The sequence below is a fragment of the Nelumbo nucifera genome, chromosome 8 (assembly GCF_055504915.1).
Source record: "Nelumbo nucifera cultivar China Antique chromosome 8, China Antique-T2T, whole genome shotgun sequence".
NCBI lineage: Eukaryota > Viridiplantae > Streptophyta > Magnoliopsida > Proteales > Nelumbonaceae > Nelumbo > Nelumbo nucifera.
The window spans coordinates 27976403-27995954 of record NC_142656.1 but is presented as its reverse complement, the minus strand read 5'-3'; the positions used below and the strand labels follow the sequence as shown (position 1 = coordinate 27995954).

Below are 19552 nucleotides of genomic sequence, written 5' to 3'. Positions count from 1 at the left end.
ATCAGAGAAGAAAAACCAGAAACTGGACACCTATCCGATTCCATTTTACCACAGAACTGTCTTTTGGTCAAAATCATTGATTTGGTCAGCAAACCAATGTCCCAAACGGTCGAACCATTCAAACCATCCAACAGTTTTTCGCCATTTTTATTTTTATCAGAACAGGCCGCCATTCAGTTCAAACAGTCAGACCATTCGACCTAAGAACTGGACCCCTTAACAGTCCGTCATCCGATTCAGTTTTAAAAACCTTGGGATAATTTATCCCAAGATCAACTAATCATGGAAAGTAATGATATTCTAATGCATGGAAGGACAAAAAAAAACAGACTCTAAAGATTCTTGGGAGAAGTACCGATCAGCCCAGCTCAGAATTTACTAGCCACGAAGTACAGGGGGAATGCATCCTGACCGTGAATTGATGCCAAATTCACGGGCAGGATGTGGTTTATAGGGGGGAAGAAGGCTAATCGTAGGGGGTGGCTGGAATTCAGAATTCTGCATCATGTGTATTCGTACTTTTCCCAAGATTCTTCGTATTGTACAAATAACTTCCTCATTGAGGCCACACCAGTTAAATAAACTTCATTTTTTGGTACAAAAGCGAAGCATAAACTTCAAAATCGCATTATAGCAGCTTTAGTTCAAATAAAAGCTGGCTTACCCAACACCAAAAATATGCTTAATTACATCTTGAAAAACATAAATATCAAACTATCATCAAGGTTATACTAAAGATGAGGAGAGTTGAACCCAAGCAAATTCTTCTTTATATCCCGTGCTTGCTTCACAGGAAGCCGCACATGTGTACGCGACAATGGTTGCCCAATCCAGAGAATCTGCATCATTTTTCACTCCAAAGTAATAAAGCAGCTGAGGCAAGATCTGCGCAGATCACAATATAAAAAACTGTAACTAGTGTGATAAAAAAATGTCATAGAACTTAGTTGAGAGATCCATAATGCAGATGGCCTAGTTAAGGTCCCAAATAAAAAGGTGGCAACAATTTAGGAATGTCCTCGGTTTTTACTTGATTGCATCCGCAAGGAATGTGCACTGAGAACTAAATAAATGAAAGTGTAGCAACAGGCAATCAGGAAAATGTAGAAGATACACGCATCACAGAAAGAACCAGATACCGAACCTGAAATTCGTAATGCATAGGGCCATGACAATAGTTGCATTTAGGAATGTCAGACTCTGATGGGCGGCCACTTGACATGGGCCACAATGGTTTTGCCTTGGAATCCCGACAATACCTGTCACAAATTAATGGAGGAAATTAACGGACTAGCTTGGTACAATCGATTTCCAAGCAACTAAATATTATGCTTGGTATTGATTTGGAAACGACTATTGCCTTGAAATGTCGACAATACCTGTTACAATTTAAATGAACAAGGAAATTAATTGACTATGATTTGTATTGATCGATTTTCTTAGCGACATTATTATTAGCTTCGTATCTACAAATGAACAAGGAAATTAATTGACTATGCTTTGTATTGATCGATTTTCTTAGCGACATAAATATTATTAGCTTCGTATCTACAAATGACGCATCCAATCCCCGCATGCAGTCAAAATATCTTAAAGACTTTTTTATGCTGCAATTTGTAACATTTAGTGCAGGCTATTAAAGAAAAAGCATGAGACAATGTCAGAATTCAGAAAACAAAAAGAAAATAAAAATGTATTATATCAAGGTTCAAAGTATCAATACACGCAAAATGCAAACATTGCACATCGCACGTTTCAAAGGAGTGATATGTAATGATTGATAGTGCAGGCTATTAATAGCTTGATTATTTGAATTTGAAGTTTATACTTTGCAGTTGGTACTTTGTACTTTGCCTCTGTGATTGTATTGCAATAATGGCTTGATGTTGCTATCTTGAGATTTCTTATCATTTTGGTTGATTTTGGTTGATACTCGACATATTCATAGGCCTTTTTTCTATCAATCAAGGAAAATTCATTTAGTGATTAAGGAAAATAATACAACAGAGGGAAGCTAAAGTATCTTAACTCCCCACATCCGTCCATGTATACCCAAAATACAAAATCAGTTAAAACTGGGCTCAAAAAACAGAATTCCTAGTCACCCCTTGCCTAGCTAAGCCATCTGCAAATGAATTTGCGCTTCTCTTAACCAATGTGCATTGAACTTCAATGTCTTTGGTCGGCCATTTAAATTAACTCTTTTCATTCCTATATTTCCAAAGCCTAGTGTTGTCTTCTTTTAACCAGCTCACAACTGTCTCTGAGTCGCCTTCTATGATCAGCTTGTTTAAACGCAAATCTTTGGCCCTTTAAATTAACTCTTTTCATTGCTATATTTCCAAAGCCTAGTGTTGTCTTCTTTTAACCAGCTCACAACTGTCTCTGAGTTGCCTTCTATGATCAGCTTGTTTAAACACAAATCTTTGGCCCTTTGAACCCCTTCCAGAGCTGCTAATATCTCAGCTCTCAGTGAGTCTCCCACTCCAATTGGACCAGAGAACAAGGCTAATACATTCCCTTTTTTTATCCCTTATAACTCCCCCTTTTCCAATAGGCCCCGGATTACCCATACTGCTGCCATCAAAATTCAGTTTAGTAAATCCAAGAGGTGGGAGGATCCAGAGGGAATTTGAGACCTTCCTGACTGAAACTGGATTTGCAATTTCCTTCCAGTTTCTTATCAAATCATCTAATGAGAATTCTGCAAACAGATCCAAGGTTTTCAGCCAATGGACTACCCTTATATGAATCACATCACTTCTACCACTACTTCCACACTTCTCTCCTTTTCTGAGAAGATCCTTGAATTTCTTTCTTCCCAAATGTTTATCAATAATTTAATTTAACTTGAAGTTTAGATATATCTTTTTTTCCAAGTATATTCTTCAACTTTCTGATTTTTTAAAGAAATGTCTGCCCTTCAAAAAAGCATGCGCCTCACCTTGCACCTTGGGTCATTTAGGCCCTTGGGCTTTTTTTCGCACCTCACACTTTTAAAACACTACTTCGCAACTTACACTTCCAAATCTTCATACTGCTTCGCAGATTCTTACTAACATTCCTCATGCCACCAAAATTCTCATTAATTCTCTCAAGCACCAATACTGCATTCTTCTCAAAAAATTAATCTACATTCTCCAAATCACCAACTCCATTTGCAGCCCCAATGATTCCAACCAAATCCAAGTCACCAGGAATATCATAAACCCCAGGCAAGTTCTTTCAGCTTCTTTACCCATCCCCTCCTTGGGCATAGAAAACTATCTTCCAATTCCCTAAACATTCTCCTTGTAAATTCCTCGTCCCTACAAGCCAAAGACCTAGAATCTTACTTACCTCCACCTTTGTGTTCACCAAGGTTTCCAAATCAATCGACTTTTTTTGAGAGAAGTATAATTGTATTAAATAAAAGGTCCTCTGTACAATGAGAAACTGTACAAAAAACAACCAAAAGGTCAAAAGAAGGTCATTCTCAAAAAAGTACAGTCAAAAGTATCTTCTTTAAAATCAGTATGTATAGACACCCAACTCCTAATAGCCTCTACAGCCGAATTGATGACCTTGGCTTCTCTAGAATCTTTGTGCTCAAAAATCCTGTTATTCCTTTCTGACCACACAGCCCACAGAACTGTCAAAGGGATGGACGACCAGCAGATTTTCCCTTTCTTAGTTAAACCAGGTAAATGCCACTCCTCCAACAGAACTTTAACTGAGACGGCCATGCACCAACTTAGATTCAGGGCCTTCAAAAAGTAACTCCACACTACTGTGCTGAACTCACAGTGTAAGAACAAATGCATAGAAAAACTCCACCACCATATTGCAAAGGCAGCAAACTACATCTGAAATATTAAAGCCTTTTTTAGTAACATCTCTTTGGACAGGCACCTCTCGAAAGCTGTTGCCCTCACCCAAACAAAAAACTTGAGTTTTGAGGGGGCCATATTCCCCCAAATGGCCTGACTTAGAAAAGGGACTTCATTCTTCCCCACTAGAAAGTTGTAAAAGGATTTGACTGAAAACTCCTGACTTATCCCACTTCCAAATCAATAGACTACATCATCATCATCATGGTTTCCAAATTTTTCTTAATAATGCAATATCATCATCACCATCATCTAAGTTTCCTACTTTGCTCCTAACTGTATGGGGTCAACTACATGAATTGTATTTTTTTCAATGCCATATCCATTGTCGAATTACAGTGCTTAAGTCATTCCTTACTACTTCCACCCAAGTCCTTATCGGTTTGCCCCTAGATCTTCCAACTTGTAACAGATCAATTCTTCTAACGGGTGTTGTAGATGGTCTCTTATGCATGGGACCAAACCATGTCTATCTAATTTCTTTCATTTTATCACCAATTGAAGCTTGCTCCTAGGTTCCTCTGAATGACTTCATTTCTGACCCTATCCTTTTTAGTTTTACCACTCTTTTTTTATCAGCTTTAGTTTTACCACTCATCCATCGTACGCCTTACTGCCACATCTTTTCAACAATTTGTTTCTTAACTAGCAAACTCTCTACTCCATACAACATAGCTGTCCTTAAAACTATTTTCAGGAGTGATGTTAAAGCCACATCACTCCATAAAATTTTCAAATTTATTTTTCATAAAAGCTTCAATTTCATCACTCTATATAATCATAAAAGATTAACATTTATTTTTCAAAAAAAAATAGCATTGTTATCCACTGTCACAAGGATGGCTCCCTCCATTTCAAAAGGAAATACCTAATTAAAGGGGTTTCTATGTGTATGTGTGTGTTTATAGGATACAAACAACCAAATTTCTCAAATTTCAAGCATGATTGATGAAAATTATTAATGCCAGATTACTCTCATTAAGACCACCTTAGACAATCTTCCGGTGTACTACCTCTCTATTTTCAAGGGTCCTATTTGGGTAGCTAAGAAGTTGGAGAAAATTATAGGAGACTTCCTATGGCAACTAAGGGGAAAGCAAGAAGGATAGTTTAATCAGTTAGGATGTTGTGTGCCAAAGGAAAGATCAAGCAGGGCTGGGGATAGTAAACATTGAGAGGAAAAATGAGACATTATTGCACAAATGACTTTAGAGACTTCCTATGGAGAAAGACTGTCTCTGGCACAAGGTAGTGATTAGAATCCATGGGCTTATAACCAATGCATGGGGCACTGGATATCCACAAGGTGTATAAGGGCTTTACCTTGGAAGGCAATTCACAAAATCCTTCCAGAATTCCTTTATGGTATCAGGCATGATATTTGCTCAAGTGATTCCATTTGGTTTTGGGAAGATACTTGGATGGGGGATTCCCCTCTGAATGAGAGGTTTCCTGGTTGTTTTCAATTATTATCCTTCAAAGAGGAGAAAGTACCCAAACTTGCATTCATCTCCTCATCTTCCCTTGGTTAGAACTAGGATTTAGGTTTTAGAAGAGGAATGAGGGAGTCGGAGATTCCAAATGTCATCAATTTGTTGAATATCTTGGGTGGGGTTTTCTTGGATCTATCTTCACCTAAACGTTATATTTGGGCCCATAGTCACTCAGGTTTCTTCTCCTATGCATCCTTTTATAGAACCTAAACCTCATAGTTGTCAAGGCGGCACCTAGGCAGGTGCCTAGGCGATAAGGCATTCTTGGAGGGTTGCCTTGCACAAATGCCTACATATTTATATGCAAGACACCACACAATATTTTTATATTTTTATTTTATGTTATTAATAGTAGTACAATAGATATTATTAGACTAAATAATTCATATTGTGGGTTTATAGTATTAATATTATTATTCTTATACTAGTTTCTTTTTTTTATTTTCTTATTTGCTTGGGTTCAATAGACACACAAGTCAATGACATAGTCTTGAACCCTTTAGGACTTTACAACCTGAATTGATAAGAAATAACCTGAAGATTTTATCCAACTGCACACAAGAACAATCAATAGGATCACCAAAACATAAAACCCTTTGTATGTTTTATTTCCTTTCTTCTTTTTCTTTTCATAAATATGTTGATTTTCTAGCTTTTGATATGGGTTTTATACTTATTTCATGAGAATTATAGTAATTATTAGTTAAAGATCACTACCTATTACTATGAAACCTAGGGATCTACCCTAGGATTAATATTTTTATTTAAAAAGAAAAAAAAAAACTTGTCACCTAGGAGACTAGGCAACAAGGCGCTCCCTATCACCTAGATTTGCCTTGGCACCTTGAAAACTATGCTAAACCTCCTCTCTCTTCATTTGTCACTTTCCTTTCCTGTCAAGGAAATCTAGTACAAACTTGCTCCTCCAAGATTGGGGCTTTTTTGATAAATTCAAGAAAAAAAGAGTTGGGGCTTTTTGCTGAGAGGCATATCATGGGAAGATCAGCACCTTGGATATTTTACAGAAAAAGAGACTTTCTTGGTGCTTGTCTCCAAACTGGTGTATCCTCTACAAAGCTAATAATACGAAGTTACCACCATTTACATTAGTAAATGGGTGCAAGTTATTGTCTCGTGTTTAGAAGAGTTTTCCCCCTTGTTTGGTGGGTGCAAGTGGAATGAACCATCAAGAATGCAAGCTGTTTTTGATCTTTCAACTTTTAGATGGCCAAAAAAGAGATGTAAGATGTTTGTGAAGGGTGACAAGAGCAGCAGTTGTACAGACCATATAGGAGGAAAGAAATGCTAGAATTTTCTAAAAGACAGATATTTGGAGGCTGTCATAAAATGTGTCACTATTAAAGTGATGCATTGGGTAAACCGGCAAAAGCACATCACCTTTTTTTCCACTTAATCTTCTGATGATATTGTTGGGAGGTGGGGTAAGTGGCTGGCAAAAATTACAAAAAAAAAAGAGAGAGAATTACTAAATTGTGGCCATTGCCAGAAAAGGGATACATCAAATTCCACTCTGATGGTAATAGAATGGGGAATCCAGTAAATTCAGTAATAGGGGGAGACTTCTGAGATGAAAGAGGCCTTATTAAGGCCATGTTCTCAGGGTATGGGTGGGGGACTCCCTAAAAACAGAACGGATGGCATTGATTCAATGCATTCGAAGTGCAAGAGAAATGAAGATTGGAAAGCTAGTGATTGAAGGAGACTCCAAGGTCATTGTGGGATGGTTAAAGAATGAAGAAGAAACTATGGACTTTCAGGAATGAAATCAAGAAATTCAAATGATTGACTTATGGAATGCAGGTGCAGGCAGGTACAACGGGTTTCAAGATCAGGCAACGCCTTGGCTGATAATCTGGCCAAACATGGAGTGAACAGGAGCTTTCTGCTATCGACAGAATTGTAAAGAACACAGAGAAAGCCTGTTTTCTCTCCCTTGATGTATTATTCTGTACAGTTTGATACTGAATGAAATAATTTAAGTTACTTATCAAAAAAAAAAGACATTGCATGGGAAATCCATAGAGTTAATCCAAGTCCAATGGCAGAACCAAATCTCAAAATCATATCAAGTATTGAACATGGAATGAAAAAATATTCATCAAAAAAAACATGGAATAAAAAATCATCATTGCAGAGATAACATGGAAGCATTCACCCCAATAAATTTTTTCTTATTTTTTTTGAAAAAAAGGATTTACCGCAATACTTGTTCAGGAGCTTTACTAATACGCTCTTGAAAAGAAGCCCAACTCTTTTTATCATCACTTCCCTAAAAAGCACAAAATTTCTTTTATATCATTAAAAAATAACAGGGTAATACATGAAACTGGATAGGAAATTCCAAACTCAATTGTTAGACATGTCCCTATCCTTACCTCAAAACTTTCCAATAATGAATTCACAGTTTCATCCATTTGGTCATTACAAACCAGTGAAGTTGAGTAGTTATTGTCTTCAGAAGCTTCTGTGTCGAACACACATTCATCTTCACTTACAATTTCGAACTCTGTCCATAAAGTATTGCCAGCAACTGCTATCAAAATAAACTAATTAGAACTCTACATTAAAGATATTCGAGAAGGGAAGAAGAAAGTAAGCAACTCATTCAGTATTGGTTCAGCCACTCGGTTGACCATTCTCAAGGTTATATAATTCTAACTACCAAATGAATGAACCTTTTTCAATTGGTAAAAGACTTATTATCCAATGAACTAACTGATGTTTGTTTGTGGGTCCATGTCTAAGGCTTTATGCATATGGCTGGAACTATCCAACTGATGCAATATTAATTCCATCGCCTATCATGAATGTGATCTAAAATTTGAAGGGTCTAGACCAATGTGCATCATCCTTTTGCAATGGAAAAAAAAAATCGAGAAATTTGCCCCAAAGTACTCCATCTGAAAAATATGCTTCTAGACTCAAATACAAACCTTTCCCTAAAATTTTCATTGAAGAGGTTGTGCTGTTACTGCTGCTAGACACAAGAGATTGACAAGAGATCCTTTGGCAGTCAACCTTATGTCCTGAGCGCCAATGCATTATCTACAATAACAAAAAAGAGAAGCAAGACATTTTCTAGGATGTCTAAAGAAACCAAAAGTTGTAGGAATCATTTCAGGCAACTGGCTAATTACCTGATGCTTCTCTGAGCAGTAGCGTGCAGATTTACAACTGCTGCAAACTTTATCTCCTTTCCATGTACCACACCAACAACAAAGTTCAGCTGAAAAGAAACCGCCATTGTACAAATAAGAACCATGGGAAACACAAGGAAAGCACTTTTCTATGATCATGTACAAATAGTACTCATTCACATGGTAGTCTGTGTCCAGACTTGATACCATATGTTTAGCCAGTAATACATTCATAAGCACTTATATGATACTTCTTCTGAAAACTTGATTAACAACCAAAAATACCATAAACCCTTCTTAGGTTAAGCTGCTAATGTTAAACCCTCCCAAATGGACATTAGACCTGCTTGTAAAAACCATACTACTAGTAGAACTGTAGAAGAGGCTGGATTTATTTTTTACTTCTTTCTGAAACAGAAGGTACATGGACAAGAAAGATATTAAGAATATGGTATGAGAATGCTAGTTCAATAAATATTCTCCATGAAACGAAGCAATACCAGAATATCCTAAAGCATTGATTATAAAACATCAAATATTAACAAATGATATTATGGCAAACCTCCAACTTTAGATGGCTTGTCAGTCCCATCAAATCTTGGGGGTTCACTTGAGTAGAAAGGATTTGAGCGACACAACTGGCAACGGAAAACCTTCACACTTTGAAACCATTGCAGTGTTAGAATAGCAAGCATGTTAGACAAAGAGCAAACAACTAAGAAAACATTGCATAATCACCTCCGAGATGGTTTTTCTGGTTGGCGTTTCCATTGCTCATGTTGGTCTTGGAGTAGACATGCCATTGATGGACACATGAACACAAATAATGTCCGATGGAATGTAGACTCCTTCTCAGAAATTGGAGCATATACCTAGCAACTCATTGAGCAGAAAGAAAATTAGAAAAACTAAGTTATTTTCTTCTTCAAATGTCAATTCATCTGCAAAGAATACAAGTATAGTTTTCCTATTGGAACATGTATGGTTGTACATAATAAAAGTTGCTTCAAATAGAGGGATGGGGACGCACTTATTCCCTCCCACCACCTATTTCAAATTAGGCTAGCTAGCTAATTTCAATTCCTGTAGTGCAACAAATCTGGAGGATAATTTTCAATTACTTAGTTACTCAAGTGGGAACAAGTCTGAAAACCCAAGGAAAAAGGAGGTTTAGGGGTTTTGAACATAGCTCTTAGGAATACAGCCTTGCTAGCCAAGTGGTTGTAGAGATTTCCCTTTGAAAGGGACAGGTTGTGGCACAAGGTAATTGACAGCATTTATGGGTTGGGAGATAATGGTTGGAATGCAAATTTATCCCCTCAATCAAATTCCTCCTCTCCTTGGAAATCAATTTTTGAGGTCTACCCAGTTTTCCTCAATTCCATCCAGTATGGTGTGGGAAATGGTAACAAAATCTGGCAGAAAGATGAAGGTTGCACATCGGGTAAAGTTGGTGGAAAGATTTCAGGTCTTCTCAGTGAATGAAATATTAAGAGCTTGGCCGCAGAGATGACATCGCCATCTCAAGAAAAAGAGAGAATTGTCATGGTTTGGAAACCTCCAGAAGGTACCAAGGTCAAAGTGAATTTTGATGGAAGCTCATTGGGCAATCCAGGTTTGGAAGGAAAAGGAGGTGTCTTCAAAAATTCAGAAGGCAGGGTTTGGTGGCTTTATATTCAGGACCTACTGTTGTTGCAAACTCTCTGAAAGAAGAAATATCTTCATTGATGCAAGGACTTCAATCAAAAAAACAACTGGGATATCAGCAGGTGTAGGTGAAGGGGATTCTAAAGTATGGGCAAGCTGCAGCAGTTATGTTCCGTGATCTTTCAGGCATGCCTTTATGGAAGTGTAAAGTATTTCCAAGGTTTTAAATGTAGATTTCAAGTGGGTTAGAAGGGAAGCAAATGGAATGCTTGATACCCTTGCTAAACAGGGGGTCATGAGACAGCAATTCTTTTGACCTTTATTGTAAAGTCTTTTCGTTTGGGTTGGCAGTCTTTTCACCACTTTCTCTCTTTAATTTAATGAATTAAACTATCTTGCTTTGCACAAAAAAAAAAATCTTATCTATAATTGGTGACTTCCAAATTTCACTTTCACTACAGAGCAATTGCAACCTGTCTAACGATTTCAGGAGACAAAAACATCATTTTGGAAAGGACAAATTACAAAATTAATAAAAAACCTGAAGTAAGAACTGTAGAGGCTCTCCACAAATGCCACATGCACGGGACCTTTCTGATGGTAAATCAACTGGATCTAACCATGCCTGCAAAATATGGAAAAGAAATTGTAAGACCCAATATAAAATTCTTTTTCTGTAAAAAAAAAAAAAAGAGATTGTAAGCAAAATAAAAAAAAAAATGCAAAGTTTACAACATACAGGCACACCTCCAGCCTTGCTAGGAAAAAAGTGGCGGAGAAGTGAGTTTGGACTTTTAGGCTTTTCAACAAAACCAAGAGTGACGGGTTCTTGCTCTTCAACTTCATCATCTTCTTCATTTTCTACCTGTGGGTCTTGTTCATCATCATGTTCCTCTTCAGAGTAGATATGAAGAGAGCCAAAATTCTCCACATGAAGACCATTTTCTTCAACCTCCATTTCTTTGGGCATTTATGGATTTATGCTTTATGTATACCCTGATTTGGACAAAATTATAATAGAAGTTTAATACCTGGTTTTATTCCTTTCATCATTATAGAAGCACTTTATTGAGCGCTGAGAATAAATGAAAACAACATAATACTGTTTCTTAATTATCAACATAAAATAAGTCTAATCAGAGCAAAATGAAAGAGAAAGTGATACAAAGCATGGCCAAACAATAAACCAATAATCAAGGTTCAAAGTATCAATGTGCACAATACAATGAATTTGCGTATTGTGCATTTCAATTGGCCAATACACTAGTATTAAGAGAGATAGAGAGATAGAGAGAGCGAGAGAGCGAGAGAGCGAGAGAGAGAGAGAGAGAGAGAAGTTTCAGGAAATGAATCACGGCATCTCTAGCAGGGGTATTTAGCATTCCAATGGCCTCACGATACAATATGATACTGATGTAGGACCAGCTCAGTTCTAGTCCTTAGAGAATGTTGAATAGTCTTCTTTGATCAGAATTTTATGGCTGTTGATAGCTGTAATGGTTTATTGAAGAAAAAAGAGAGAAAATAGCGAGAGAAAGAAGAGAAAATACCTGGAATCACTCACAGGATGCCTAGAATCATTGCCTTTTGTGTAAAACATCCATGCATATTCATAGACTCTAAACTCGTATAACCCTAGGAGTCAAACTGTTAGACTCATAATAGTCTTAGGTGTCAAACTGTTAGACTCATAATAGTCTTGGTCAAACTGTTAGACTCAATAATCCTAGTAAGACTCAAACTAAGCTTTCATATCCTATTTCAATTCAAAGAAGACTCAATAACTCTAATCCTACTTATGCAATGACTCTGAAATTTCAAACATAACCAAACTACAAATAGACAATCAAACCCTATTATTAGACTGATGAGAACCCAAGGACCGACCCAAAACCAGCCCGTTATGCTAATGGCCCATGACCACCGGTTACAATGGATTACACAAGAAAGAACTCCTGCCTGCATCCGAGCAGCTCCAAACCACGAACAAGGAAATCACAACCACCCGAGCAGCTCCACAATCGAAGAAATCATAACCAATTGTGTTTGTTGGAATTTGCAGTGTAACGGTTAGCTATAGTTAAGCCGAACCCTTTACCAAGAAACGGTAATAAGAATACAATCCTTCTATCTCTCTCTCTCTCTATCTATCTATCTATGGGGGACGATATGCTAATCTCAACTTTCTGGCATTCTCTGGCGAAGACCCCATCCCATGGATCTTTAAGGCAAAGCTATACTTTGAATCTCATGAGGCCCCTGGTCATCAGCAGGTAATTGTCACTTCACACCATCCTGACAGCAACACCATCCTCTAGTTCTAGTGGTTCTGAAGATCGCACCCACAAGTTTCATCGCGCTCAGGCCATAAATGCAAAATTCAACAAGTATTTCTCTTGCAAACGAAAGATTCTAAAAGAGAAATGGAGGTTCCCAACCCTGGAGAAGATGAGCCCACGATCACTAAAACTGATCTGGAGATATCTCTCAATGCATTAAATGGTTCGGCATCCTCAAGGACCATGAAGGTAAATGGACAACTTTGTGGATCCGGTGACTGTTCTAATAGACAATGGTAGCACTCTCAATTTTGTGGCTCAGATTCTAGTCGACCAACTAGTTATGGCTGTCCTCTATTATCCTTCCTTTTTCGTTCATATTGCAGATGGAAACAAAACTGTATGTGATGGTATCTGTAGAAATGAGAAGCTGTTCAATCAAGGCCATAAATTTACAATGGATCTCCACCCCCTAGAGTTTAGGGGGGCAAATGTTGTGCTAGGGGTGCAGTGGTTGCGCTAGCTAGCACCAGTAATGTGGAATTGGGCTAAGATGACCATGAATTTTGAACTAGGGGGGACTACCTGCCATCTGCAAGGCCTTGGCCCTCTGACCCTTGGATCTGGTGATGCCTGAACCCTATTAAAGTTGAGCCACGGGAACAGGTATCTGGTATACATGCATATGGGTCATGAATCCATAGGTCCAACTCTCAGCTTAGACCCAAATCGGCAACCCAGTGATCAAGATGTGGCCAACATGCAGACCCTTCTAAACCAATATAAGGGTGTTTTAGGGGAATCGGATCATCTACCCCCTGCTTGAGCACAAGACCACCATATACCCTTACTACCGGGGGCAGCACTCACTAATGTACGCCCCTACCGTTACCCACATTACCACAAATCAGAAATAGAAAGAATTATGAGGGAGCTGATAGAGAAGAAGCATATATAACCGAGCACCAACCAGTTTTCTTCTCCCGTGTTATTAGTAAACGAGAAAGACGGATCCTAGAGATTTTGCGTGGACTACAAGGCCCTAAATAAAATTACCATCAAAGATCGGTTCCCGATTCCGATGGTTGGGGTACCACCAAATAAGGGTCCACTCGAAAGATGTACCCAAGACAGACTTTCGCATCCACAATGGTCATTATGAATTTCGGGCTATGTCATTTGGGCTAACCAATGTGCCCTCAAACTTTTCTAAGGCGTTTCATATTGGTGTTCTTTGACGACATTCTGGTATACAGCCGTGATTGGTCCACACACTTACAGCATCTTGAAAGTACTTTAGAGGTGCTGCAAGAGAATGGATTCTATGCTAACTTGTCCAAATGCACAATCAGCCAGACCAGGGTCCATTATTTAGGCCATATAGTCACAGCAGGACAAGTTATGGCCGACCCAAAGAAGATTGCCTGTATCCAGGTCTGGCCTATTCCCATTATAGTGAAGGCTCTCAGAGGTTTTCTCAGTCTCATAGGCTATTACAGACATTTTATTCCAGGATACGGGTTGATGGCAGCCCCATTAACTCAGTTGTTGAAGCGGGACTCTTTTATTTGGGGACCTGAAGCTCATCAAGCTTTTGAGAACCTGAAGAGGGCCGTATCCACACCGCCAGTTCTGGCCCTACCAGATTTCAATGAGACTATTGTGCTAGAGTGTGACGCCTCAGGGATTGGCTTAGGCACAATTTTGATGCAAAAAGGGAAGCACCTTGCCTATTACAGTAAGGCCTTGACAGCCCAAGCCCAAAATCATTCTACTTATGTAAAGGAACTTATGTTTGTTGCCTTTGCCATCCAGAAATGGCGGGCCTATTTATTGGGCCGGCATTTCATTATTCAAACAAACCAAAGGAGTCTCAAGTTCTTGTTGGAGCAACAAGTCCACACAAAAGACCAGCAAAAATGGATCTCGAAGCTTTTGGGGTATGACTACTCTATTGAATACAAACCTGGGCCCACCAATAAGGCAACAGATGCCCTCTCCAAGGTAATCAATTTTCATCAATTGACGAGCTCCCAACCCATTCACCCATTATTTGAAGCAATCAGGTTGGAAGCTCATGATGCACCAAAGTTGGCCCAAATACGAGCCCGTTATCAGCAGGACCCAATCGCCGATGTGAACATCGGAAAATGGCTCACTTTGCCACTTGGACTGGAAATGGAGTCGCCACCCATCAAATTAGGAAATGGAGGTGATGGGACCTCCAAAAATAATTTTTAAAACGCTTTGTTTTAATAGTGACTCCAAAGCCCAAGGCACCGGTCCAACCAGTCTAGGTAAGACTTGGATAGGAGAGAGAAGGGGTTAGGCACCCCTCTCCCAGATCCAATAGGTGGGGCCCACATGGGGTCCAAAACAAGTAGGGCTGCAAGTTGGGCCGGGTTAGGTCGGGTTGAGGCCAACCCTATGTTCCAAACCCCCAACCCTAACCCTAACCCTAACTAATTCCTTCAACCCTAACCCAACCCAATGTCAACTTCGGGTTGGGTTGGGCTCGGGTTGGGCCCAACCCAACCTTTCCATCCCTTAAAATCTAGTAGAAAAATAAGTATTTGTTTACCGTGAGTTATGACTTATGATAGTTTTTTTCTCAAAAACATAAATTCATGAAATCAACAATAATGAAACACAAAATTATGGAAATAAAATCACTAATAACAACTCATAGGATCAAGCAAATAATATATTAGATAGATCACTCACACATAAAAATTACAAGACAAAAGGAAAAGACAAGTAGTCAAGTACATGTGAATAACTTAAAGAAAGGAGGCTATACAACTATCATGCATCTATATAAATCAATGTATGTTATATATAATTATATATATGACATGTAGTAGAGTTGTAGACTAGTAGACTAGTAGTCTAGTACTATAGGGGGCTGGGTTCGGGTTGGGTCGGGTTGCCTGAGGGGTCAACCCTAACCCAACCTGAACTAAGGTCGGGTTCAAGAATTTCAACCCTAACCCTAACCCGATCATCAACCCGGCCCAACCCAACCTGACTTTTTCGGGTTGGGTTTGGGTTGGGTTCGGGCCAACCTAGCCCAAGTTGCAGCCCTAGAAACAAGCATAGACACAAAATATGCAACTACATGAGCAAATTGATAGAGATAGCAAATCATAAGAACAACCATCACAAAAGAGAATGTACCTTATCAACATTTTTTATTGTTTCTGTTTTTTCTACATTTTCCTTTTTTATTTTTTTAACTTCTATTTATTATATTACTACTTTTTTATTTTTATAGTTTTTTATTTCTTTACAGAACCGTGTTTATTTATTTGTTTATAGTATGGATTTATTATTTTTTTATAATTTTCTTTTTTATCTTAGATTTTTATTTTCTTTTTTCTCTCTTTTTTTTTATTTTTTTTGGTAGCTTATTCTTCTTTTGTTCCTATCTCCCGAGCTAACCACCTAGCTTTTTGGGACCAAACTCATTATTAGGGATTCTTATTTTTCCTCCTTTTTTGTATGTAATCATATTCTTTTTTATTCAAAATGAGCTAACCACCTAGCTTTTAGGGACCAAACTCTTTTTATTCTTTAATGTAATCATAGATGAGGGATCACATCGGTCCCTTCACATCTTACTATTTTTTCTTTTTTTTTTCTTTTTTGTGTATTTGAATTTTCTGCATAACTGCATATCCTATTTATTGAGATCAATTAGAGTGAATGGAAATCTCACACCTAACGTCTTTTCACTTTCTGATTGACATACCACAACCCAGCCATTGCAATCCTAGAGATTGAACCAGAATATATTTCCAATTTGGACCATTATTTAAGCTAAGTGAAGACAATAATACAAAAAACACGCCAAACTAAAGATTAGTAACTGGCAAGAAAACATGGCAAAATTCTCATAGCAGATTTGATAAACGGTAATGGTCAAACAGTTAAAGAGGAATATTACGCCCCAAATTAATCAAACAACTGAACAGAAAAAGCAGGTCCTCGGTTGATTTCAAACAGGGTACATGCGATAAAAATGAACAGGAAGAGAATGGAAACAATCGCTTTAATCAAGCAAAACAGACGATGTTAACAAATGGGGCGAACATATGCAAAAACTCTTCTCATCACCGTCGGCAAGGATTTCACAGAGACCGGCTCAGTGGAACTTCATTGCCGTCTCTAATGGCAGATAATCGAATGCTGTTCAGCAGGAGGTGAGAAGAATACAACAAAATAAGATAAAAATGGGAAAAGTGAAATCACAGAGGAGGCAGAGACATACCTGAATCGAGATTTCGGCCGGAGAAACGATGCTATAGGGGACTTTTAATCCGCTTCGATCATGAATTGTTAACACTCTAATGGTGAGGATTTTCTTGGATTACGATCGGGATAGCAACTGGTGTGAAGACGACCTTCAACCCCAAGGTTCAGCAACCAATTTACATAGGATTTTCAGATCGGCTCTACGGTATCTTACCCAGTTCGAACAACAGAGTTCACAGATGGAAGGAGATCAGAGGAATGGTAGTAGAGCGAAAACAAAGAAAACGAGGGAAGTAAATAGGACCGGTAGAGGTTGGGTTTCTGCTAGAATTGAGTGGGGAATGAAAGGGAAGTTGCGCCGCTGTTGTTTGCTGGATCGAAGACAGTGAGGATTTCGGGGAGATTGGAAGAAGAAGAAGAAGAAGAAGAAGAAGAAGAAGAAGAAAGATAAGAAGAAGAAAAACGAGGAGAAGCCTGAGAGAGTGAAAGAGGGAAGTTTGCCGCCACTCTACCGCCGCTGCTTCTTCGTTCGAACGGGGAAGAAGAGAAGACCCCTCCTTCGAATTTTTTCGGACTACCTCCCCTTTGGGCGAATGAAACTTTAGGTTGAATTTATAATGGGCATCAGGGGTAACTTTTTTTTGGGTAATTCGGGGGCGTTTCGTTAATTTTGATAAATTGGGTCAAATCGGGTACAGGGGTTGAACCGGAGTTCATGGTGGATGGTTTCGGGTCAAATAAGTGGAGGATTGAGATGGGTCTGACCGTGAGAAGGGAGGGTTTTGTGTAAGTGGGCCAACGAGATTGGTCGAAACAGAATCCTTTTAGGTGGAAGGGTAAATGACGGTATTTTTGGATGAAATTTGGCAAAGCTGACTTTTCGGGCATTCTGGGTTGAACGGTAGGGTCAGATTGGTCCAATTGGACCCGGATTTAGCAGATCAAGAAAGGGCTCAATTTAGCTAATTTAGGGTCTTGAAACGGAATTTTTGTGTGATCGATGGACAAATAAAGGAAGTTTTGGGTGAAATTTTACAGGTGGGTATTTGGGGTGTCCAAGATCTGATGATGAGGTTTGATCAGTCTTATAGGGTCAAGATTGTAGGAATTTGGCTCAATGAGATGTTTCATAACAGAATCTTGGTTTGATGGAAAGGCAAATGGAGGAATCGAGGGTTGAAACTTTATGAGTAGGTGTTATGATATGTTCAGAGTCTAAAGGTATGGTCTGATCGATTCGGATGTGTAAATCTTAAGGTAATCTAGGTTCTGAGTGTTTAGGCTAACAAGAGGGGTTGAAATGGAATCTTTACTTGAAGGATGGGTGAACAGAGGAATATTGAGATCAAATTTCATGGTTAGGTGTTTTGGGAGGTCTTAGGCCTCGTGGTTGTGTCTGATCTAATGGTTGATGTGTAAGTGGGGGTCAATCGGAGCCATCGGGTTGGTATTAGGTAGGTTTAACGATGGATCTGAGGGATTTTGGGCTAAAAGTTGGCTTTTTTGGGTTTTGGGGTGTTTTGAAGAGGTTGAATGGGTTTGATCTGGCATTTGAGGTAAATTTGAGCTTTAGGCAGTAGATTAAGCAAAAATCAAGTGCTACCAGTCATGCCAGGATACACCATGATGGACCAAGATCTACTATACAAAGGATGGTACATGTTGCCTTCCTCCTCCCAACACATTAGTGCTCTCTTACAACTATTTCATGACTCACCACAAGGGGGGCACTCTGGTGTTCTAAGGACTTATAAATGACTAGCCTCACACTACTATTAGGTTGGAATGAGAAAGAGGGTCCAATAATATGTAGCTGCCTGTTCCACTTGCCAGCAGCAAAATTATGATTCCCATACACCTCTTGGATTGATGTAGCCTCTCAAAATACCCGCATAGGTGTGGGAGGAGATTTCTATGGACTTCATTATGGGGTTGCCCAAGTCCAACAGGCAGTCAATTATAATGGTGGTTGTCGATTTACTTAGAAAATATGCGCACTTCTTAGCACTTCCGCACCCCTACACTACTGCAATGGTTATCGAAGTTTTTATCAGGGACGTGGCCAAATTACATGGAACTTCCAAGTCGATTATTTCGGATCGGGATCTGACCTTCCTTAGACAGTTTTGGAGGGAGTATTTCCGACTTCAGGGGACTGAGCCATTTCGGTCCACTAGTTATCATCCACAATCTGATAGCCAAATGGAGGTGGTAAACAGGTGCTTTGTGACATATTTAAGATGTTTTACAAAGGACAAGCCACAACAAAGGGTCCAGTGGTTACCTTGGGCCGAATATTGGTACAACTCTACGTACCAAGGGGCAACAACCATGACTCCCTTCAAGGCTGTGTATGGAAGGGATCCCCCCACCATTCTGCCATATGAATTGAGGTCCACCAACGTGGCGGCCATGGAGACACAATTGATCAACAGAGATGAAGTACTACAGGAGCTTAAGTTCAACCTGAATCGGGCCCAACAAAGGATGAAGCGTTACTATGACAAGAAGCATCGAGAGATAAAGTATGAGGTCGAGGAATATGTCTACCTAAAGCTTCAACCCTACCGTCAGGTCTTAGTAACAAAGAGGAATTGGCCAAAACTAGGGCCTCGTTACTTCGGCCCTTACAAGATTTTGGAATGAATTGGACCGATTGGTTATAAATTGGAGCTTCCCCCCACCTCACGCCTTCACCTAGTCTTCCATGTATCCTTGCTCAAGAAATGCACCAGCCCACAATCCATCACCAACCCAACATGTTACTGAGTCTAAGCACATTACAGACTTCAAATGGATTAAGAAAGGGAAGCGATTCATCCAAGAGGCTCTAGTAGAGTGCGATGGGCTAC

The 19552-nt window shown here is 39.1% G+C and overlaps 1 protein-coding gene across 3 annotated transcripts; it reads right to left on the bottom strand.

Annotated features, from left to right (window-relative positions):
• Nucleotides 1-574: 574 nt before the first annotated feature.
• On the bottom strand, nucleotides 575-17287 carry LOC104605352 (zinc finger (MYND type) family protein / programmed cell death 2 C-terminal domain-containing protein). 3 transcript variants are annotated; one of them, XM_010270083.3, is made up of 12 exons: nucleotides 16717-17287; nucleotides 10907-11163; nucleotides 10709-10792; nucleotides 9259-9392; nucleotides 9083-9180; nucleotides 8521-8609; nucleotides 8317-8428; nucleotides 7759-7913; nucleotides 7582-7652; nucleotides 1361-1379; nucleotides 1145-1259; nucleotides 575-885 (listed from the first exon to the last, which is right to left on the bottom strand). In XM_010270083.3, exons 2-11 carry the CDS (start codon nucleotides 11135-11137, stop codon nucleotides 1194-1196), a joined length of 1059 nt encoding a protein of 352 aa, XP_010268385.1. In that variant the 5' UTR covers nucleotides 11138-11163; nucleotides 16717-17287; the 3' UTR covers nucleotides 575-885; nucleotides 1145-1193. The 3 variants fall into 3 exon arrangements, with proteins under 3 accessions (XP_010268385.1, XP_010268383.1, XP_010268384.1); XM_010270081.3 differs by lacking the exon at nucleotides 1361-1379; XM_010270082.3 differs by lacking the exon at nucleotides 1361-1379 and having other exon boundaries at nucleotides 10915-11163.
• Nucleotides 17288-19552: the final 2265 nt, after the last annotated feature.